At 38.8% G+C, this 23659-nt stretch overlaps 3 protein-coding genes and 1 long non-coding RNA gene across 6 annotated transcripts in view; all 4 read right to left on the bottom strand.

Moving 5' to 3' along the window:
• LOC120439195 overlaps positions 1–9199 on the bottom strand; it is a 28263-nt gene extending 19064 nt beyond the window's left edge. Inside the window, exons 1-7 of one of the 3 annotated variants that reach the window (XM_039609967.1) lie at positions 9045–9199; positions 8693–8763; positions 7246–8607; positions 2015–2234; positions 1707–1798; positions 884–1103; positions 11–102 (exon numbers count right to left, since the gene is read on the bottom strand). In XM_039609967.1, the coding sequence (XP_039465901.1) occupies positions 11–102; positions 884–1103; positions 1707–1798; positions 2015–2216 (606 nt within the window). In that variant the 5' untranslated portion in view covers positions 2217–2234; positions 7246–8607; positions 8693–8763; positions 9045–9199. Of the gene's footprint in view, positions 1–10; positions 103–883; positions 1104–1706; positions 1799–2014; positions 2235–7245 lie in introns of all 3 variants that reach the window. The other 2 variants (XM_039609969.1, XM_039609968.1) reach the window with 2 other exon arrangements.
• A 2766-nt stretch (positions 9200–11965) lies between these two features.
• Positions 11966–15868, bottom strand: LOC120439201 (pyrin-like). The gene is made up of 3 exons (XM_039609981.1): positions 15809–15868; positions 15699–15725; positions 11966–13931 (listed from the first exon to the last, which is right to left on the bottom strand). The coding sequence occupies exon 3, from the start codon at positions 13846–13848 to the stop codon at positions 13384–13386; it is 465 nt and encodes a 154-aa protein (XP_039465915.1). The 5' UTR covers positions 13849–13931; positions 15699–15725; positions 15809–15868; the 3' UTR covers positions 11966–13383.
• A 28-nt stretch (positions 15869–15896) lies between these two features.
• LOC120439203 lies at positions 15897–16440 on the bottom strand. The gene is made up of 3 exons (XR_005612455.1): positions 16354–16440; positions 16142–16250; positions 15897–15961 (listed from the first exon to the last, which is right to left on the bottom strand). It is a non-coding gene; the product is annotated as an uncharacterized LOC120439203 (long non-coding RNA).
• Positions 16441–16442: 2 nt separating this feature from the next.
• On the bottom strand, positions 16443–21389 carry LOC116323914. The gene is made up of 10 exons (XM_039600100.1): positions 21348–21389; positions 18511–18739; positions 18123–18316; positions 17961–18042; positions 17786–17868; positions 17605–17692; positions 17439–17527; positions 17189–17305; positions 16575–16670; positions 16443–16484 (listed from the first exon to the last, which is right to left on the bottom strand). The coding sequence occupies exons 2-10, from the start codon at positions 18719–18721 to the stop codon at positions 16443–16445; spliced, it is 1002 nt and encodes a 333-aa protein (XP_039456034.1). The 5' UTR covers positions 18722–18739; positions 21348–21389.
• Between the last annotated feature and the right edge of the window lie 2270 nt (positions 21390–23659).

Here is a 23659-nt window from a genome sequence, read left to right as displayed (position 1 = left end):
TATGTAGTACCTGCTGTCCACCAACAGAAAAGTCCAGAACTCGACGAGCTCTGGAATCTTCAAGTTCAGTAGTTTGATGAGAGCGCTGTGGAGTCTCAAAGGCTATAGAGAAAGAAGACAGTCATTGCTCACTGTTCCGTGCCTGCTATCAGTTATAAATGTCATGGTCCCTGTGTCTGCCCGGCTAGCCCTGCAAGGCTACATGTGTACTTGTTTTTGTTTTGATCTCTTTTCCCCTCCCTCCTGCTCCTGCATCACTCGGCCAGGGGGGAGCTCACCTCGGGCTCCTGCCTTTTCATACACACCTGCCGCTAATTACTGACCTGTTGCTCATCACTGCTTCTGGACACTACTAAAGGCAGAGGCTCAGAGCCTCTCGTTGCTGGAATTTTGAATTACCACGTTAGTGAGAATCCCGGCTTATAGATTTGTATCTGATATCGTGTACCTTGTTAATTGCTTCCCTTCCTGTCTTCAGATCCCTGGACCTTTCCTGTTCCCCGCTGTTTGGAAGATTGAGCATGAGTGTGAGCTGAGAGCAAGAGCGTGAGGAGCGGCTGAGACCCTGCGAGTGTGGAGCACCTGTCCCTTTCCCCATCAACCCGTGGAGCCCATCCCAAAATCCCTCACTTTGTAAATAGCACTTGGTGTTCAATAAAGTTAAGAACTGTGAACGTGACCTGCTGCCTGCTCCTGAGTCCGACCCGCTAGCCCTGACAATAAACGTTTTAAGTGTGATGTTGGAGTCACTATACTACTAAAATACAGAAAATGCTGAAATACATCAATTGTCACTATAAACTGGGATGATAAGAGAAGTTTTGGTGAGGATATTTTTCCTGGTCCTACATCAGCACAAACACTGTACAATCGGTGCACTCACCAGAACTCTTGAAGTCATCCTCAAAAGGCTCTTTTATTTTGATTTGAGGTTCATTGTAGCTCGGTTTATGAGAGAACCTGGATTGTTCGCTTTGAGGGATCCTCATTCCCTTTGGCGTGCATCCCATCTTTCCCTGGTGAACTCTCAAGCCATGGTAAGTTGTATATTTGGTCCAACCGCAGTGACAAACCTGAAAATTCATGTCGGATAAGTTGGGTGTCTGCAACAGAATATTGTCAACATATTTGTCACTTAAGCAAAAATGAGCAGTGTGTGACTTAAAGATGTCTAATTTACTTTAACATCCTTAACTGTATGTCTATCTTTCCCTAAATTTCACCACACCTCCACATCCTCTGGTAAGCTGTTTCTCTTTCATCTAATTTAAAAAAACAAAAATGTAGTGGCCATAGTAGTCGTGGTATAGACCGCATACTAGCAGTGTGTAAACCTTTCAGAAAAGTAAGTGCTGTTCCAAATTATTTGAAGTATCGTGCTTTTCTTAAAATTAGGAACCAAACTCAGAAAGGAATACTACTGGTACAGTAGTTTCATGGTTTAATAAGGGTTTCAGGTTACATACTCTTTACCTTCAGAGGAAGAATGACACTAATGTTTATATAGTTTTACTTTGATGTCAGCAATGAATCTGTCGAACAGTGCAGACAGAAGGCCTGTTAAATTCTTAGCAAATGAGCAAAATGATGCCTTTGGCCACATTGTGCTTTTTGGCAGGAGCTTAATTTTGGCTTGACAATGTATACTTCTGTACAAGTCCATTTTACAGGCATCTGAATGGTCGTCCTTAAGAAATATGCAGTACCTGCTGTCCACCAATAGAAGATTGCAGAACTGGACGAGCTCTGGAATCTTCAATTTCAGTAGTTAGACGAGAGCGCTGTGGAGTCTCAAAGACTGTAGAGAAAGAAGACAGTCACGATTCACTGTTCTGTGCCTGCTATCAGTTATAAATGGTTTAAGTGAGATGTTGGGGCCGCTATACTGCTAAAAAACATAAAATGCTGAAATACATCAACTGTCACTGTAAACTGGGATGACAACATATGTTTTAGTGAGGATATTTTTCCTGCCCCAACATCAGCACAAACACTGTACAATCAGTGCACTCACCAGAACTCTCTAAGTCATCCACAAAAGGCTCTTTTATTTTGATTTGAGGTTCATTGTAGCTCGGTTTATGAGAGAACCTGAATTGTTCACTTTGAGGGATCCTCATTCCCTTTGGCGTGCATCCCATCTTTCCCTGGTGAACTCTCAAGCCGTGGTAAGTTGTACGTTTTGTCCAACCGCAGTGGCAAACCTGAACGTTCATGTTGGATAAGTTGGGTGTCTGCAACAGAATATTGTCAACATATTTGTGAGTGAAGAAATAATAAGCAGATAACCACATCCTTTGGTAAGCAGTTTCTCTTTCATCTGCTTGCTTAATACTGTTTCTTTTCATTTCAATAGCCAGGTTATCAATAAAACTTAAATTGAGAGCTTCATTATTTTATTTATTTATTTTTTTTGTGACCATAGTAGTCATGGCATAGACCGGATACTACCAGTGTTTAGAACTTTCAGAAAAGTAAGTGTTGTTCCAAATTATTTGAAGTATTGTGCTTTTCTTAAAATTAGGAACCAAACGCAGAAGGTGATATTACTGGTACAGTAGTTGAATGGTTTAATAAGGGTTTCAGGTTATATACTGTTTACCTTCAGTGCAATGCTGTCATAGTTATTAACACTGATGTCCTTATATCAGAAATACATATCCACATGAGACAAACAAGATATTTATTTATTTCTCTAGCCAAATGACATCAGGAAGTTAAACGGAGAGTCCATCTCAGTAAGATTACATTTTGACAGGTCAGCATTTTAGTGAGATCAAAGTTACTTTTTTTAAGAGTGACCTGGGCTTAGAGGTGTCTTAAGACTGAATAATGTGCAACACACTTGATCTAACTTGTCTATGGACTATGGGAGGAAATACCCACGCAGGCACAGGTTGAACATGCAAACTCCACACTGTCCCTAGCCTGAATTCAAATCTAGGACCCTTATACAGTGCGACAACAGTAATATAGAGCACTTCGTGTGTAACAGTCAAGTGTGGTTTCTAATCCTGAATAACTTGATGTTGAAGAAAAAAAATGTATCTGTATATGTGGTTATACTGTACATAATGTTTAATAAAACAAAAAATGTAGAAAGAAATGGGTCGTGTACATAACACAGGGATCTACATAAATGTAATTAGTAATTAGTTTTATTGATGGTATAGGAATAAAACATTTGTTTTATGCAGGGCTCTAGAGTGCGACCGATGGTGCCACTAAAAAAAATCTTAGGTCGCACTGGTGCGACCAACTGTTCGAGTAACAAAAAACTTTTCATATTCATGTAGTCCGTGTGTACGTTTGAAAGTGCAGGCAGATAGAGAGATGTAAGTAGCTTGAATAAAGCGATATCGATTCATTAAATCCTGAATCGACTTTTAAATATCAATGTATTTTGCCAGAAACGCCATAATCTCAGGTTAAAGCTCACAAAACTATTTCAACAACCACCAAACAGCAAATGAGAGCAGGTAAACAGATTCCACACAAAGACGTAAACACAGAGCGGACCCAACACATCAGAATCAGCTTTCTCTATCTCGGCTTTCTCACCCGACGGCAAGTACACAGACACGCCGTCGGGACTGAAAGCTGACAGCTCACTGATTCTGATGATTCCGCGCAGTTTACGCCTTTTTTGCGCTGATTCTGAGCTGCAGGTTAGTGATGGTGAGATGAAGCCTCGTGATGAGCTGAAGCTTTCCATCCAACTGGTCGACTCATGGTTCGAAGCATTGTGATGATTCATTTGCTCTACTGCGCCATCAAGTGGACGATTTAAGTGAAATAGGCTCTGTGATTATAATGATGTGATGTGTAAACCTCTAAACTGAATAAATAGATTGTTTTCGTGGTTATTTATTCCAAATATTGTCTCAGTATGTCTGATACAAAAGAGAAAGTGGAAACTATCAGGACAGAGTTTTGGTATGATTGTGTAACTGTTAGGCCTGCGTACTGATTTCTAGAATCGATTCGATCCAGGATTCGATCAGGGGAAATTGTGCCTCAGTCAGAAATATTATAATTCAGATCATGGATCAGTACATTTCTATATTTTATATCTATAAAAGAAAGCTGACACTTGCGAGACTTTATCAAAGGTGTGAGCATCACAGCAGATGCCTTTGTGTCAAAGCAGCTAAGGATAAAACAGAAATACGATTTATAAAAATATTCTGCAGCAGATCAAAAACGAAAGAAAACCATTCATCAACATATGAGCATTACCTGATGCTGCTGAATGAAGCAAAGTTACAGAGGTTTAGAGACACGGCTAAGCGTTTTGCAATTTTGCATAATTTTAAAAAGTTTAAATTTGTTTGGTAGCCTATTGAACAGCAGAAATTAGGTTTTCTTTTCGGTAGTAAGTAAAAGGAAAAAACAGCGGCTGACAGCGCTGTAAACAACGGTAGACTTGTGCGTAACAAGCAAGGGAATAATGCAGAAAACAGATTTTTAGACGGGAAACTGTTCTTCAAGTACAGAGAGAGAGAGAGGGAGAGAGAGCTGTGCATGAAGTGTGATATTTTTATCGTGGTGGAAGCAAAACAGCAAAAGTCAGAGGGAATTCATGACGATGTTTATGTGAAGCGTAGTTTGGATCTTCTTTTGCTGCTGGTTCAGTCAATATTGTTTGAGAGAAATAAAACCTGCAGCGTCAGAATCAGCGCAAAAGACGTAAAAACGAAGCGCGGACCCGCCGACACATGAGAATCAGTGAGCTGTCCTTTCAGCCCCGACCGTGTCCGTGTCGTCGGGTGAGAAAGGCGACATCTCACTGATTCTGATCCGTCAGCGGTTCCGCGCTTTGTGTTTGCGTCTTTGTGCAGAATCCGTGTACCTGCTGTCACTTACTGTTTTAGCTGTTTGGTGGTTGTTGAAATTTTTGTGAGGTTTAACCTGAGATTCTGGCATTTCGGGCAAAATAAAGTTATATTAAAAATCGATTCAGGATTTTAATTAAACAATATCACGTTTCCAAGCGAGAATCGATTTTAATCGATAATCAAAACCCGCCCCTATAACTGTGTAATCATGCTTATGTACATCTGGATAATGACACAAACTGTGTGACGCTTCACTTTTTAATAAACTAAAAGACATAAATCAGGTTATAGGATCTGTAGTGTTGTTTATTTATATTATGGTACTTATCATTTGTGATATTTATTACTGTGTGCATACTTTATTAGAAGAGAAAACAAATCTCTTCCTTGCAGGCTCCATCGAAGGAGAAATGCTCAAGTAACTATGTAGCACGTAAACAATCCAATTCCGCAACACAATGTGATGGGGAATCAGCTGTGTTTTGCTGCCCATTTTATTTCGAATCTGGCGCGAACCAGTGAACCAGTTCCCGAATCAGTCACGTGGTACGGACTGCCCACGAAGCCTCGAACGTCACTGCATACGTAATCAAAGCAAGCCTCGATACGCGCTTCACAGACACGCCCCCGAGATTACCCGAAGCGCGATTCGAAGCTTCGACACACAGGACACATCACTACTGCAGGTTTTGTCTCTCTCCAACCAAAATTCACTGAACCAGCAGCAAAAGAAGCAGCAAACTACGCTTCACATTTGATAAATATCGTCATGAATTCTGTTTTGCTTCCACCACGATAAAAATCACACTTCATGCACAGCTCTCTCTCTGTGTACTTCAAGAACAGTTTCCCATCTCAAATCTCTGTTTTCTGCATTATTCATTTGCTTATTACGCACAACTCATGTACAGCGCTGTCGGCCGCTGTATTTTTTTTTTTTTTTTTTTTACTTAAATGACCTCAGGCAAGAAAGCCTAATTTCTGCTGTTCAATACTGAAGAGATTTAAACTTTTAAAATTATGCAAAATTGCAGAATATTGCAGAATATTTTTAAGGTTATCTGCTATAAAACGCCAGACCAGGAAAATCTCCTTCATGTTTTTCTGTGTTTTATTCTCAGTTACTTTCACATAAAGGCATCTGCTGTGATGTTCACAATTCTGATGAAGTCTCACAAATGTCAGTACTGATAAATGATCAGAATTATAATATTTCTGAATGTCTGAGGCAAAATTGAATCGGAATCGAATGGATTGTAGAAATCAGTGATGATACCCAGTGGAAGTGGATGTAGCTGTGGGTAATGAGAAAAGATGAAAAGAACTATTGATAACTTTTTCGTTAAGTTAAGGCCTGATCAGCCTGAAATTCATAGCCAGCTCTGACACGGTGCCATCAATCTTTGAACGCTGAAAAAGCACAGTTTATCCAGAAAACATGTTATATGTCGTGATAAAGGCACTGCTCAAGTGTCCTCTCTCCCCACTGCCTTCAGCGGCAGGCAGCAGCAAACTGGTCGTCAGAGGGGGCCGAGATGATGATTAAGTTTAACATTGTCTACAATATTGGCATAGAGTGCCAAAGCACTTAAAGCACAAGCACAAGATTGTTAGTTAATCATTTACAAATGAATATTGTCTGTAATTTCCCCCCCCCAAAAAAGTGCACATGTAAAACTGCGGTGTTAAGCGATGCGCCTAACTTTTGTGCTGGTACGCTTAAGAAAAAAAATTAGGCGCACCAGTGCAACCGTGGCAAAAAGTTAGTCTAGAGCCCTGGTTTTATGGTTCTGTAGTGTCTCTTTTATAAACCTTTATATAACTCTACCTTTCCGTGTTTGACCACCCGTGAATATAGGAAAAGTCACATTTTCTTTTCGACAGCACAAACACTCACACCCTGACATCTACTCTGGACTAGAAGGAGCTAAAATGACTCTCCAAGAGCAGTATTTGCTTTTCAGGTTGGGTTTGTTTATTCCTACCATGGAAAGAAAAGCAGCCTAGTGGAAAAAAAATTAGTTTCGTATGTAGCTGAGCACACACCCTGCAACCTGCGGTTTACTTTGATAACCACAACAACTTCCTTATCGTCCAACCATGAGCATGTAATTAACTGGAGTTGTGTTGCATAACTTTGTCTATATAACTTTATTTGCTGCACTCTAAAAACTACCAGTTAACTATGAACTTTTTAGATATGAATTCACAAAAAAGATAACTTCACAGCATTGACACAAAATGAAATACATATAAAAATATATAATATTATACAAAGGTGTAATATTTCAATATTATCTGATTCTCTTTCACTCATGCAGGCACGAGAGTGAATGGGTCAGTGAGACTGCCATGTAATTTTATCATAAAGCATTTCAAAAAGTTAAAAGCACCACCAGCAGCCTACCTGCACACACCTCCGTATCTCGATGCTCCACTGTGCGAGCTGCTGCTTTCTCCACACTCTGCTCTTCTCTGGTGCAGATTCACTGGTTTCAGTTTCATTTTTTTCAAATCAATCCTGAAACCAGCCCTTTAAATTCAGCTGTAAAGAGTTGTGACACGTCACTAAGAAATACTTGGTCACTGGAAAGGTCATGGAAAAGAAACAAAACAGACAAAACAAAACTTACTGTAACTTACTGTTGGGGGCTGCGAGGGAGATGGACACACCTGAGTGGCATCCGCAATCACGCCTCGCCAGCTTGAAAGTACGCACAAAGTCTCTCATTTGCTCAATCCACTCATCTAGAGTCAGTGAGCCCATATTATCCAACTTCCCTGAAAAAGTTGGCTACGTTCTATCCTGTTGTACATATACCACAGGATTGTGTCTCACAGTCTCTGATTCACTTCCTGTAGCTCGTGTTGAAGTTGAGGGCCTCTCTGTACCCACAGATGCCTTTTTCCAGTCTCTAAGTTCATTCTCCAACTCCTCTATACGTTGGGCCATTGATTGTTGCTCATTTTCCTCCATGATTGCAATCGAGACCTGGCTGCTCCTTCACTGCAATCTACAAACCTGTCCCTGCTGTCCTTACAAAACAACTCCAAAAAATAAAGAAAGAACAAAATTGCCACTCACTTGAATCCTGTTCGGAACAACGCTAAAATGTAGCCGAGCACAAAGGTGTCGAAGAAAATAGCAAAGAAATAAACTGATAATTTTTTTATTACATCAACTGAACATACGTTTTCTCATTTATTCCCAGACGGGACTTACAACACATCCTACTAATATTCCAGCTGCACAAGACCTACCAAACCAAAAGTGTCATGGTCCTGAGTCTGATGACTCAGTGGTTTGTATTTATTAATATTATCTTATGTTCTTGTTTGTTCTGGTTATGTATTCTGTTAAGTTGTTAGGTTTTGTTCTGTAGTCTCTCTGTTCCAGTTCAGTCAGGTCTCTGTGTAAAGCCCGTGTCTCTGAGTCTGTGTCTTTGCCTGTGCGTTGAGTTTCCTGTTTTACTTTGAAGGTCTTTGCCTTATGTCAGTGTATTCAGTAATTCCCGCTCCCCCGTCTCGTCTGTGTCAGCCGTGTCTCCCAGCTGTTTCCCCTTGGTCCTGTTGACCTCTTGTATTTAGTGTCTGTCTTCCCCTGCTCGTCATCGCCTCGTCCCTCATTCTTACCTGTGTGTTCTGTTTTCATGCACCGTTTCTAGTCTTCCCAGTGTAGTTTCTGTTTTGTCTTTTGCAAACAATAAAGCTGAGGTTTTTGAGTTCAAGTTCAGCCTCCGTGAGCCTGCATTTTGGGTCTTTTTCCTGCCTGCACAGCAATGACAAAAGGTGCAAAAAATAACACGACACTGCAAACCGTCACACCCGGCTTAGAGACACTGCAATCAATTTACCTGTGGGCACACACTGCAAACGATTCAGGTCTCAGCACAGCTGGGAATCAGTGCTATGCATGGCATGCAATCTGGGTTATAAAGGGAGGTTTCACAAACAAAAAACAAAAAAAGAGAGGTTAGTTCGCCTTACAAGACTCATTCCCAATCATTAACAGCCTTTACGGCTGGATGGACTAACCAAAACAAAATCACAAATCAACCAAAAAGAACAAAAAAAAAGGACAGCAGAAAAAGCACAACAACAGCTGCAAAACACAAACAAAATTATCGAAAATGTTACCCAATAGAATATCAGTTTTATTAAACCATTCAAAATCACAGATCTAAAACAAACACCCAATATACCTACAATATTGATCCATTTCCCTGTGTGCAGTCGATCTAGAGCTTGATCAATTCCTCCATTAAAACTCGTGGTCACACTAAAAAAGTCCAACAACACGCATTAAAAATGGGCACCTACAATAATGAATTATCCAAACAAAGTGTCAAAAGTCTCTTACTGAAATATTTAAATGTTGGGCATAAATATTTTCACACTTTTGTCTCTTGTTTAAACACTCTTAAAGTTCAAACCTTCAAAGAAAAGTAAGCCCAGTATTATAGAATGAAACCAAACATCAAACCCTGTTTTCAGGTCCAGAACATGAGAATAGAGCAGGTATGAGAGAATTCAACATTACTGAATCAATGGTACAGAAGTGGAGGAAGCAAGAAGAATGAGTTGAGTAATGTTTGACTTATCTGACTGTTCTGTTTCGCTTAATCCACCTTGTAATGTGATGCGCCGTATGTATGAAAAGAGACCCGTTCATAGACAGTACACCTTATAATCTGGTGCGCCTTGTGGTACGAAAAATACGGTAATGGCATCTCAGAAATATTTTAGTCTGGTTTCAAAGTGCAACATAGCACTGAAACTGTGCTGTGTTTTTTTAATGATCTTTTAATTATTGCTGGCTCCAGTAACTCTGCCATTTTAGTGCTTTTAGATCTGAGGGCGACAGCTAATACAGTGGATCATGGGTTTCTTGTGTCGGGAGAGCTGTGTGGATATTAAAAGAACTGCACTTAAATGACTTAGATCTTAATTAACTGACAGTAGTTTTTCTGTCAGGTCCGGTGGCTCTTCATCCACATCCACCCCCCTTACATGTAAGGATCTATCCTTGGGCCATTACTTTTTACCCTTATGCTCCCATCTATTTTCAGAAAATATGGAATCTCATTTCACTGTTATGCCAATGATTCTCAAATCTACTTTCCTCTTAAAAGAATTCTATAGATTCTTTAAAAGTTTTGCTAGACTGCCTTGATTACACTAAATCATGGTTGGTATTAATTTTTTAATGTAAATGATCAAAAAACTGAGACTGTACTATTTGGACCTTCTGACCCTAGTTCTTCTCTTAAGGGTTACGTTGTCCCTCTGGAAAAATCCCAGAGTTTTCTTTGATGGTGTTGTGGTCCTGAGTTGGTGACCCAGTGTTTTGAGTTTTGTACTTTTATTTTTGATCATGGCTCATTACTATTAGAGTTTTGGTTTCTGTTTTGTATTCCTAGATCTCTAGTTCTTCTGTGTTTATGATTTCTAGTTCTTAGGTTTAGTTCTGCCCTCGTGCTTCTTCTCTTGTTCCCCAGTCAGTCGTGTCTCATGTCACCCCTTTCCTTGTACTCCGTGTTCCCTCTGTTCAGTATCAAGTCAGAGTCTCTGTGCCAGTCCCACCTCTCCCGTCTAGTCATTCCTGTCCTTATTTTCCCTCTGTACCGCCTCAGTATTATCATAGTGCTAAGCTCGTGTCTCTGAGTCTGTGTCTGTGCGTATGTGACATATTTAAATTTCTATTTTGTTAGTCTGTCTATGCCAATGTATCTGGTTTTGCCTTCCCTCGTCTGATTATGTCTGAATTGTCCCAACTGTGTTTCTTCCTGTTCCCTACTCCTCTCGTGATCCTGCATATTTTAGTCCTCAGTCTACCCTTACTTGTTGTCACATCGTTAACCTAACCTATACTCTCCTTGTGCTGTGTCTTCTCCCCTTTGTGTCCTGAGTTTTGTTAGTTCTAGAAGTTCGAGCTCCAGTTTTTTTTTGGTTGGTTTTGGTAAGTGTTATTTTTCATGAAGAGTTTTCCAGTAGTAAAGCTGTGCCTAAGTTAACTCAATGTGTCGGAGTCCTGCACTTGGGTCCTCCCGCTGTCTGTTACACAGCAATACCATGACAGATGGCAGTTTTTCATTTGACAAACAAATAAATCCTGTTGTAAAAGCCAACTCCTTCTAGCTAAGGGCCCTTGCAAAAATTAAGAACATTTTGTCATCTGTTGACTTCAAGAAAGTAATTTATGCATTTATATCATCCGGGCTTGATTAGTGTAATATTCTTCATTTTGGTATCAGCCAGGCTCTGCTCTCTTCTTTAGCTTGTTCAGAATGCTGCAGCCCAACTCTAGACAGGCACTCATGAACAAGACCATATTTCCCCAGCCTTGGCTCGTTCACATTGGCTTCCAGTACGTTATAAAATTGATTTTAAGATTGTATTGCTTGTTTTTAAGTCTCTAAATGGATTAGCTCCAAAATACCTCTCTGATCTTGTAACTAAAAATAGTCAAATAGAACTCTTAGGTCAGCCGATAAGTTGCTTCTGATTGTTCCTAGCAGCAGACTAAAACCCAGAGGCGACCGGGACTTTGCGATTGCTGCGCCTAAACTTGAATAGTCTGCTTCTTCAAATTAGGACCTCTCCAAAACTCAACATTTTTAAATCTCATTGAGAAACACATCTTTACTCCCTCGCTTTTAATGTGACTGAGTCTTGTTTTGTTCTTTTTGTGTGTATTTGTTTTATTTTTACTTTGTACAGCACTTTGTTCAACCTGTGTTATTTTTAAATGTGCTTATAAATAAACTGATTGATTGAAAGTGACGATCATGAGAGTATTCCAAAGTGGAGTGGATATTTTCTCTGATTTGTGTGTGGACATGAAATATTTACTTTAATTTTCCATTCATTATCCAGAACTCTCTTCTAGATAGCAGAAAACAACAATGGGTGGAGAATGTGTTCATCAGGATGGAGGTAAAACTCACTAATGGCATCTAGTGGACAAATAAGATATGACAGTCTGGAAGTAATTTCTATATCATCATTATTATGAATGATAACAATTGATATTATATTTTCTATTTATATTTTTAAAATCTACCTATAGATTTACTTATCAAACTTATTTGTGGTAACATCATGACAAAAAATGCACAAAAAACACGTTCCTAAATGACAGTTTTATTCATTTCTGTCCATTTGATGTCATAAATATATTACACACATTATTAAATGGCATATAGTGACTGCTGAAGAGCACAATTTAAGAAGCCTGAGTAGCAAAAGTACAAAGTGAAATAGTTACAAAAAGGATCTGTAAAACAGAGCTACAAAGAGAAGTAAACATTTTGTTGATACAGTAAGTGATGGAGAATGAGCAAAAGACAACGAACAAGCAGAACTCGTAATCCATCCTTTGGTATACAATTATAACAAACAGCATTTATAGTCAGAGCCGAAGGAAGGGAGTGCTGAAGTGTGTGTGTGTGTGTGTGTGTGTGTGTGTGTGTGTGTGTGTGTGTGTGTGTGTGTGTGTGTGTGTGTGTGTGTGTGTGCACAGAGGTGCAGTGCACACTCCTCTGTGCAAAGCAGACAAGAATCAGCAGCCAAAAAATGTCACAGATACACAGAGAGTTCAAGTATTCCAGTCTTGCAACTCTTAGGACAGCAGTCAAGACATATAATTTAAGCCTATTCGCACAAAGTTAACTTAATATTTTAAAGTCCCCTGTGGCTTAGTGGGTAGAGCAGACCATCTGCTAATGGCAAGGTTGGTGGTTTGATCCATGGCTCCACTTAAACCGTGTGTCATAGATCCTGAGTCCTAAATTACCTCCTTATCCCCCAAGCTTTGAAGTATAAGAAAGCAATCTGCTGAGAGTGAGTAGAAAAGCAAATACATACACTTATATTATTTTCTTAAGGATTAATAAAGTATTCTGATTCTGATCCATACATACACCAGTCCATGCATAACAAAGTCAAGTTTCTTGTTGCATCCGAGGGATTAATGTCAAATTACTTCTTAAAGTTACTTTCATCTAGGTGCAAGATTTTAATGCTCCCCAAAATTGGCTAATAGCTGATTTTGAATAATGCACAACCTCCAGCTGCTGGTGATCAGTACGTGACATCATTTGATCATAATATGTCCTAATATTTTTTTCTTAAAGGAATAACAGGAATAGTGTCTAAAGTGTTTTAACACGTTGATATTTAGAATATATTTTGTCATTTCTGTCTTTTGCAGGTGTTTCAACACGCCCAGACATCCTAGTTCCCAGCCATGTTTTTTTTTCCTGTTAGTAATTTTCTGTAATTTCATTGTTCATATTGTTTCTGTAAAATGTATACATTTCCACTGCTGTATGTATGACCTATTTTTTAGTTTTCAAATGTTAAAATCTAGAAAAATAGTATATAAAAATTTTTAAAATTGATGCCTCAGTCAGAGGATCTTCATTAAGGCATGTTATAGTAAAAAATGTTGAAATTTGACCGATGAAATACCCAATGAGCAGGTAAGCAAACTGTTACTGCACACCCAATCATACATATTGCTTACCACATTCAGTGCATGTGATTACTGCTGCTTTTGCACAGCAGAGATAATCAAAGGATTGCTGTTTTTCTCATTTTGTTTCAGATGTGGACTGAAGTACGGGAGGATCTCACCACCAAACAAACACTCAGTAAATGAGTAGATGTGAGACTGAGACGTCACATCGTAAAAGGACACAAGACCTTCCTCGTAATCTACAAACACCCCGACTTTTTGTGGTTTCCTTTTAAGCGAAAGGCTCACAGGTGGTGTCATTAGGGCTGCATATTTCTGGTCTTCATAATGTACAGTAGCCCAGTAACCATTGTCAGGATTGATTGAGAGTTTCCCCTTGCGGTTTGCATCACATCTCGCCACACCCAGATCCCACCCGGTCTTTTTGCTGACCTCCACCTCCCAGTATGCCCTGCCAGAGGACAGCCTGTTGAGCCCCAGGATACTTCCAAACATATTAAACCTCTGTGGAGAATCAGGATCTCTCGACATCTTTCCACCATCTCTCACTTTTTTCCCATTATCAGAAATTTCAAGGCTTTGGTGTGCGGTAGTCGGGTCCAGCTTCACGTCCACTGCAGTCAAAAGAATACAAGTGATTTAAGAAACAGAACCGTGTGGTGGGTAGAAGTGTAGAAGCATCACAAGAGTAATGGATACACTACAATAGAAGTCTCCCCTTACTTTATTTACTTTTCATATTAAATATTTCAGCCAAAGCTTTGGATTAAACCCAAACATGGTGGTAAGTATTGCTATGGAAACAATATTAACAACAGGTTTGTCCTCAGTAAGAAATAATATTTGTATATGAAATCTTAAGGAGATGAGATATGAGCATGCAGGATACATTAACCGTTCCCTGAACGACAAGAAGCTAGGCTAACAAAAGCATCAGGGCATTGTGTTCTCCATGCTGACCCCTTGAGGTCCATAACAAGTAAACACTCCTTACATACGTTAGCGATCTCACTATTTCATTTTTTCTTATTGTGAACTAAACAATATATTAACATTTTTAGCTAATAACTGTGCTAATTTGATAATTTTCAAATATTTAATTTGCATAACTCCTGAAATCTTACAGCACTGAATCACAGTGTATTAATCTTGTTGAGTTTGCTGCTCTCCCAGAGGTGTCAAATATCATTCACGTGACAACATTTGAGAATAATAAAATGTGCCCAAGCTAAACGTGTTCATATTCTTAAAAATAATTACTCATGTTTTTCCATAGACCCTTTTTTCGGGAAGAAAATTATTGCAGTTAAGTGAGCAGTTTTAGAAATATACAAGTTACAATGTTTTCTAAAACTGGCCAGACAATTCCTCTAAGCTGAACACAGTACAGGTGGGGGGGAGGGGGGTGTATCTGCTTGTGTTTAAAAAGGAAGAAAATAGAACTTTGCCTACGTTCACACTGCAGGTCTTAATGCTCAATTCCGATTTTTTGATCAAATCCGATTTTTTTGTCTGGTTGTTCACACTACAAATACAATGTGACATTGACTCGCTCCGTCTCCAGTTTCCAACCCCACGCTTTCCCGTTTGTCTTCTCCGGCGCTGATAATTGGCGTCTGTCTTGTTTCAGTGACGTAAAAGACGGATTTAATGCGACATGACCGTTCAAACAGCAGTCGCTTTCTAAAACATCAGATATGTATCGGATTCAGTACCACATACGAAAGTGATGGAAAGATCGGATTTGAAATTTTCGAATTTGTGCTGTTCACACTGTCATACCATGATTGGATGGGTCGCATAGGGTCAAAAAAGTCGGATTTGATGCGCTTTCGCCTGCAGTGTGAACGTAGCCTTTGTCTCACTGCCCGATGACCAAGCATCAACATCACCTAGCTAATGAGTGAAAATAATTGTTACAGACGATGTTAAACTTATCTCTGCCATTTGTTTTTCAAATCACTTTTAAAGAGTACATTAGAAAATTATATTTTATTTGGAAAACTACATATTAATTTTGATTGCATCTAAGCCTATTAATTTTACATTACAAAATCTACTGCTGCTCATCAGTATGTATCTGTATTAAACATCAACATTTTTTCCAAATACACACCTGCAAATTTAGTAATCCTTAGCAAGACTAGTTCAATTCTGGAAAACAATAACAGCTAATAAATAACTGGAGGCTTTTATTTTGAAATTTGAGAGAATCCTGCTAATTTTCTATAAAGCTTGGGTTTTTATTTTGAAAATTTCACAACTTTTAAAGCCTATTAATTTTACATTACAAAATCTACTGCTGCTCATCAGTATGTATCTGTATTAAACATCAACATTTTTTTTCCATTTAAATAAGGTTTTTATTTTGAAATACACACCTGCAAATTTAGTAATCCTCCTGAGTTCTGTGGAAACAAACATTTTAGTAAGTGGCAATAAATCAGAAAATACAGATTTTAATATAAGTATAACAAAATGATGGACTCACCGATGGATGAGAGTTTTCCAGTTCCTCGTGAATTTGCTTCATCATGGCTGAAGTCGTAGTTCTCAGTGTGAATGTACAAAAAAGGACAAGTGAAGTGTCAACTTGTACATTTTTCCAGTCAGTAGATTCATCCAGGCCTGTTGGTGGGGAAACCTGTGTGTGCACATGGTAAACATCAGCGTGTGACAAGATTAAATTTAATGAGTTTAATGAAACAGAATTGGCAGAAATCTAATGTTTCCTCTTTTGAGCATCCTGTGAATAAAAGTATATGTTTTTTTTGCTGAGATGTTAAAAAGACCAGAAGATGGACTTCAGGTCCTCAAAGCTCACCTCCAAGTCTGGGTTTTTGGGTGCTTCAGCAATGGCCTTTTTGAGCACATCAATTTCTCTTTGCAGCTTCTGAATGATATCCTGAGCATCTCCTTTCACTTTCTGTCTCCTAAACAGTATATAGGAGAGTAAAATGTACAGCTCTATAACAGCACTAAAGTGCCCTTTGGCGATGTTCAGCTGATCTCCACTGATAAACTAACAGTACCAACCTCTCCTCCAGAGGCTTAAGGGCTTTCTTTCGAGCATCCTCCACAACTCTGATCACCTCTGAGAAGAAATTATTGACTTCCAACCATGTTCAGCTGATCTCCACTGATTCAGCATCCAGAGTAGCCCAACTCTGATCAGAGTACCCTGAAAGAGAGTGGATGTGTTAAAGTAGCATCAAAGCAAGAAACCAAACAAATGAAAAATAAATAAACAGCCTTACCTTGCAGTCTATTTCCAATGATCTGACTTCAGCCATCTTGAGCTCTCTGATGTGAATTTTCTGCTGCAAGTCAGATTTCATCTTTTCCTGTTTCGCCTTGAAAGAGGACAAATGGCTCAGAGTCAAAAGTCTCATGCTAGAAGGACATATCCTGGCCAAAAATGACTCCAAGGTTCCTCACAGTGTTACTGGAGGCCAAAGTAATGCCATCCAGAGTAAGAATCTGGTTAGATATCATTTTTCTAAGATTTTCAGGGCCAAATACAATAAACTCAGTTTTATGTGAATTTAGAAGCAGAAATTTAGAGACTATCCAGGTCTTTATGTCTTTAAGACATTTCAGCAGTTTAACTAAATGTGGATAGCTAGAGCTGTGGTGGCTTTGACTGAAAGGTGTGCAAACACATGCAGCAGTAGCCTCTAACACTCTGTGAGGCTTTACTTCCGCTACTTTAAGTGTTTGAACTTAATCTCCAAGCATTGTTTGTGCTGTCGGCACCTTTTGGAGCATTTTTAGTATTTCTTCAGTTTTAGTGAGTGAAAATTCTACTAATTATTAAACTGTTACTCAGAACCACTTAAAACTATTTTAACAACTATTAAAACTGCATTACCTTTTGTAGTTTTTTAGTCTTCTTCTCTTTCAGTCTGTCTATCTCCTTTTCTTTTTCTTCAGGGCAGATTGCTGCATGCTGGGCTGCTTTCCCAGGAAGCTCCAAGAGTTGTACCACCTAAAATATGAAAGCAGTAAGTAATGAAATTAATCTTTATACAGATTAACTCTTAGCAAAATTGTTTCACATTTATACTAAAAACCATATTTTACATGCATCTGAATGACTATACTTAAGAAATCTGCAGTACCTGCTGTTCACCAGTAGAGAAGTCCAGAGCTCGACGGGCTTTGTCTGAGCTCACGGTGCTTTGATGAGAGCGCTGAGGAGTCTCAAAGACTGCAGAGGAACAAGAGAGTTAGTGCCAAGCAAAGCTGGCTTGAACTGTCATCAACTGTGAAGATTGTAATGCGTACATGATGTGTCTGTCTCCATCTTTGTGGTTATGTTGTCTGTATGATCACTGTGGTTGCTGAAGGTCTGTGACATGGCCATGAACACAGACTGTAAGAGAAAAGTAGAAGTGGAGATTCAGTGGGTGTCACTTGACATGTTATCCTAACACTTCTTTGATGTGTTTGAAAAAAAAATGTGTACCTGGGCACCAGAGGCAAAATCAAGCCCCTGATATGCGCCCATGTTTGAACCTGTTGGCACAGACTGTTGCTGAGTTTCAACCACTGAAACAAAAGAGGATTAAATTAGGTTAAATTAAGCCACCTTGCTTTTTTGGAGTGTTGTCATTATGAAATAACTAAATTACAATGCATACATGATTTAATTATCTCTACTGCGGAGGCTTGTCTGGCTGGAGAATCGATTTGGGGGATGAAGCTTGATGGCAGAAGTCTATTCTGCTGGAGACAACAGATGTGATTATACAGTTCAATACTCATCTAGTGTAATTTCTAATATTTCGGTGAAAAAGCCATACCTCCTCCTTGACTGAAGAACTGAAAGTTGGTCTGCTGTAGTTTTGATGAGATTCTTCCTGATGATTTCTCCAGAGTTGAACTTTGTTCTCCTCCAGTTGATTTTGTGTAGATTTCATCCCTCCCTGGAGATCTCCGAGGTCCTGATCAGCTGTGATTCTGGGCCAGCTGTAGTAGCTTGCGTTTGAAGAAGAATCTGTTGTGTTTGTGTGACACATTAAGGAATGATTATTTTAACTCTTCCTGCATATTCTTTGTTTATTTTTAGCAAAGTATTCCTTAACAATGTGAGAATACACTGTAACAAACTTTTAAAGTGACAAATTTATCCCCAGCCTCTGCAGCTGCACAAAGTGTAACTAGGGGCAACAGTACAATCAGCGCACTCACCAGACTTCACAGAATTCTTGAAAATATCCATAAATGGGTCTGTTAATTTGATCTGAGGACTCAGGATGGTCACTGTAGGAAGGTAACTGAATTGTGCATGTTCAGGCATCCTCATTCCCTTTGGTGTACATCCCATCTTTCCCTGGTGAACTCTGAGGCCCTGGTAACTTGTGTTTTTGGACCAGCCACAGTGGCAAACCTGAAGACTCATTTTGGATGAGGTGAGTATCTGAAGTAGACAGAAAAGGGTGTAAACAACAGGGAAGCCAGTAAGAGTTCAATTATTAAAAAGAGATGCACTGTTTAGAAAATGTGGTTTTAGATTTTAGCAGGAATAATATGAGTAATGTGTGAATTATCAGTGAGGGTAGTTTATCACTAGTTTGCTTTAATAATTGATTTTAATGCTATTCTTTCCAAACAATTTGGTTATTATTGTTTGTTTTCTGTTAATGAGATTAAAAAATATTTCTTCTTCTCTCGTGATCCCAGAGTTTTGGGTTTTGGGGTGTTTTGTATGTTTTTTTTAATTCATTTATCTGTATTACAGTTCTGTATTGTTGACATTCTGGCTTTTTTTATGGTTCACATATTAGTCCTGGTCTCAGTGTTTGTTACCTCATGTTTAATTTTGATAGTCCACGTATCGTGTTTTTTATTCAGTTTTGCTTCCCACTTCCCAGCCCGTTAGTCTGATTCCATTCAGCTGTGTTCCCTGGTGTTTTGCATCTCCCTGATTTCCTAGTATGTAAATAATGTCTGAGTCCCCCTTTGTTCTTTGTCATTTTCTCCCTCAAGGTGTGTTTCCTGTGTGGTTCCAGCTTGTCTTGTTAAAGGCTTGTTGTGTGTTCATAGTTTCTGCTATGGTGTATACTCTACATCGGCACTGTGTGGAACTTTCAGAAGAGTTTTTTTTACTGTACAATATTAAAAGTTGTGCTTTTCAGGTTAAAAGTAACCTTTCAAGGCATTACTGCTATGATGTCCTGATGTCCTTATATCAGAAAGAAATGATGACCATATTGATTTTGCCCCTCAGTTACCCACCATTTCTCTATTCCACTTTACAAGACAGACATATAAAATACTAAGACGAATATATTACCCCTTATATAAAAATACTTTAAAAAAAAAAAAGTGAAACTGTCAAAAATTACACCTCAGACTCCCTTGTGTTGTACAGTGATTAGGCGCCCTCTAGTGGTACTGACTATACAGCAAAAAAGGAACACAGACTTTACAGTTTTGTGTCTTAGTGTGGAGAGTTCATGTCAGTAAAGATATACATTAAAAATGTCACCATTCCACTGAGATTTTAAAAAACATTATCAAGCTACAACATGTATGTACTTATACATAATATTGAATAATTTAATTCAATTCAATTTTATTTATATATCACAACAACAGTAGCATCAAGACGCTTTATATTGTAAGGTAGACCCTACAATAATACATACAGAAATCAATCATATGACCCCCTATGAGCAAGCACTTTGGCGACAGTGGGAAGGAAAAACGCCCTTTTAACAGGAAGAAACCTCCCCCAGAGCCAGGCTCGAGGAGGGCGGCCATCTGCCTAAATAAAGCATAAATGTGGTGAAATATCGATCCTATACATAACACATAAATGTAATTAGTGTTTTATTATTTTTAATAAACATTAAACATTCATTTTAAACCTCATCTCCCTTTCAAACTTTGACCACACATATAACATATAATTACAGGCAAACACTCACGCCCTGACATCTACTCTGGACTAGAAGGAGTTAAAATGACTCTCAAAGAGTAGTATTTGCATTTCAGGTTGGATTTGTTTATTCCTGTCATGGAAAGAAAGGCGGCCTAGTGGAAAAAAAGCTTAGCAGACACCCTGCAACCTGCGGTTTAAATTTTATAACCATGACAGCTTCCTTATCTTGAAACGATCTGGGTGTAATTAACTGAAGTTGTGTTAAGTTTGTGTGCATGTGCACGGCTTATATGGGTTTTTTTTTTTCTTCTTCTGGGATTTCGCGCAACCCAGGAAAAAATAATTAATGCCTGGGCTTGGAGTGACAATATTATAAATGAAATGTGCTTTATTTGGAAGCAACCCGCCCCCCTTTCGACAGGTTGTGTGTGAGACTTCAGCACAGCAGCAGCTGCAAGCAGGCGCACCGAGGTCCCTAGCGCTGAGTTTTCGCGTATATGTGTGTGATAGAATTTAGAAAACACATCGGTGCAAATTATAAGTCTGGTGTTTTTGTGTCCGTTGGTTTGTTTTTGTTTTGTGAGCTGGTGATTAGATACCGCTACACCGAGCCAGAGAATAGCTCGCCGCGCCCCGCCCCGCCCCGCCCCTCTCCTCCCTGTGCAGCAAGCAGCAGGCGCACCTCGCAAACGGAGGGCGCCCTTACTCGCCGCAAATGGGCAATAGAAAACCGACTGGTACCCATGCAAGGCCAAAAACATTGGTGCCAGCAACTTTTTTTGCCGATGCCCATGATCCCGCCCCCACCATGTCGCCCATATCAAAACCCCCAACTGTTTGTGTCTATATAACGTTGTGTGCTGCACTCTGCAAACTACGAGTTAACTAACAGCTTTTTAGATTTTATTTCACACGCAAGATGACGTCCCAGCATCTGCACAAAATAAAATACATATAAAACATATATATAATACTTATAATATTATACAAAGGCGTAATGATTTAATATTATCTGATTCTTCTACAAACAAGTCTTTCATTCATGCAGGCACGAGAGTGAGTGGGTCAGTGAGACTCATGTTATTTTATCATGAAGCATTTCAAAAAGTTCAAAGTAACACCAAAGTGCAGAGCAGCCTACCTGCGCGCCTCCGTATCTCGATGCTCCTCTGTGCGATCTGCTGCTTTCTCTACAATCTGCTCCCCTCTAATAAAGATTCAGCAGTTTCAGTTTCCATTCGGCAAAATCAATCCCGAAACCAACCATTTATATGCAAGTGTAAAGAGTTGCGACATATCACTGCGAAATACTTGGTTACTGGAAACGTCATGGAAAAGAAACAAACAAATACACGTCATGAGAAAAAAAAGGAACAACGTTCATTCATTCTTTAAGAAAAACGAGAGAAAGAAAAAACAAAAACAAACAGTTGACATCCTCCCGTTACTGTACATCGCTGGTCTGGATCTTATGATATAGATATTCTGAACATGTTTAACTGACATTTTTATTCTAAGATTATTTAACGTGGTTTACATTACAACAGTAGCACATTATTAAAAGAAGCTTTCGGTAGTACGAGTTTCATGACAGACAGTCAAAGTAAAGTCACCTTTAATTTGCTGAGTTTTTCCCCACTAAATGTTGCTTTTTTCGCAATAAGTAAGTGGATCAATATTATAATAAAAAAAAATAAATCATAGTTTAAAACTGATGGGAGGCCTGATGCGATCTTACATGACATCAGTTAAAATGATTATGTATTTAAATTTTTTGATATTTTTAATCAGTAAATCAGATGCTAAAATCTATTTTTGATACTTAGAGTGTAAAAGTGGAGGTGTTTATCACACAGGTGGGGTTTTGTGTGCAAAGGACACTCCTCATTTAGCACGCAGGTCTTTTTTAAAAATGTTTTTTATGCTGAACACAAAAAGTGTCAAATCCTCCTCACTGGACGATAAAGAAGAGAGAGACAGAGAGAGATGAGTTTATCTATTTTCCTTTTCCAGCATGAAACAAAAGCAACATCTATCTCATACATGACAGCAGACTGGGACTGAATGATTTTCCATGGGTAGAACCCCCGCACGTGCTACCAAACATGGCACTTAAAGAAAAAATATAATAATAACAACTGCACATATATACAACCAGTTCACAAAAACTACCACACCCACACATAGTTACTGATGGTAAGCAGTGGCACCATCTGCTTCAACATGCAATCATTTTCAGGGTTTTGTGAGAGGTTCTCCTCACGGCTTGGGTGGCTTTTATTACACCCAGATGCTCGTGCTGCTAACCTCCACCTCCCAGTAAGCTTTCCCAAGGATTTCCCAGATTTCCAGAAAGATTTCCCCATGCCTCTTGTTTTTGTAAAGAAAATGATCAGGCTTTTTCTTCATCTCCTGACACCAGCTGCACTGGATCTTCATCCTTTTTCACTCAGTGAACTCTTTCCTTCTGTTGGTCATTGCTCTGCACCGGAAAACCAAAGTTTTTATTTTTTCCCAGTGCAGGTTTAGAGTGTTTCATTTTGTGATAGATGTTGATCCATTTTTCAAATAATCTCTAAGGATCTGATTTTTTAAGAAAGACACAAATATCTCTGCTTATTATTCGGCTAAAAGCTTAAAATAGACATAGCATTTTATAATAAGTCAACAGCATTCCCACAAGGCACCCCTGCAAATTTCTAGTACAACACTTAAAATAATATAACACTGTATGCAAATAATAAATAATTAACAATTAACAATTAACATTATATATAATAATTAACAACACTTCTTGTAATGGTGTTAAAATTAGCCCAACTTTTATTTTCAAATCCAAAATGTACATCAGCCAATATACTAGACATTGTTCTGCTGAACAACAAACAATTATATTGCCATCATTGCTATGATCGTACAATGAAACAAAGTCTCAGATTTAATTTCTGTAAAACTAAGTTTAGGCTTTCCACAACTTTGTTTTGCTAGTTACATTACTTATATTTTCAAAATAAAATGTATTTATTGTTCAGCCACAAGTGCAGTCTCTAGATTAAACATCACATTTGTTTTGCATTCAAACACAGAAGCTTGGTATGTTGTAATATTTTAAGGATGACTTGTTTCCAGTCCAGGCATTACTGCCTGAATGACTGTCATGGATTTAGGTGATCCAAATGTAGGTGGAACACAGATGGGACAAATCTGACATGATGAGACAAAGGAGGAAGGAAACTAAATACACTGCACACAGGACAGGGACTATCAAAATAAAACAGGACACATGAGACATAGACCGAAACGTGGACTTGACACTGTGACCGGGAGAGAACAGACATGAGAACACAACTAACTTGAACACATGGAACACAGAGGAGGCACAGTAACAAAACCTAAAGACTAGAAACTAACAAATATAACAGGGGATGACAACACCAAGAATAACGCTAAAAC

Source organism: Oreochromis aureus, linkage group 3, assembly GCF_013358895.1.
Source record: "Oreochromis aureus strain Israel breed Guangdong linkage group 3, ZZ_aureus, whole genome shotgun sequence".
Classification (NCBI taxonomy): Eukaryota; Metazoa; Chordata; class Actinopteri; order Cichliformes; family Cichlidae; genus Oreochromis; species Oreochromis aureus.
This window is presented reverse-complemented; position numbering and strand designations above follow the sequence as displayed.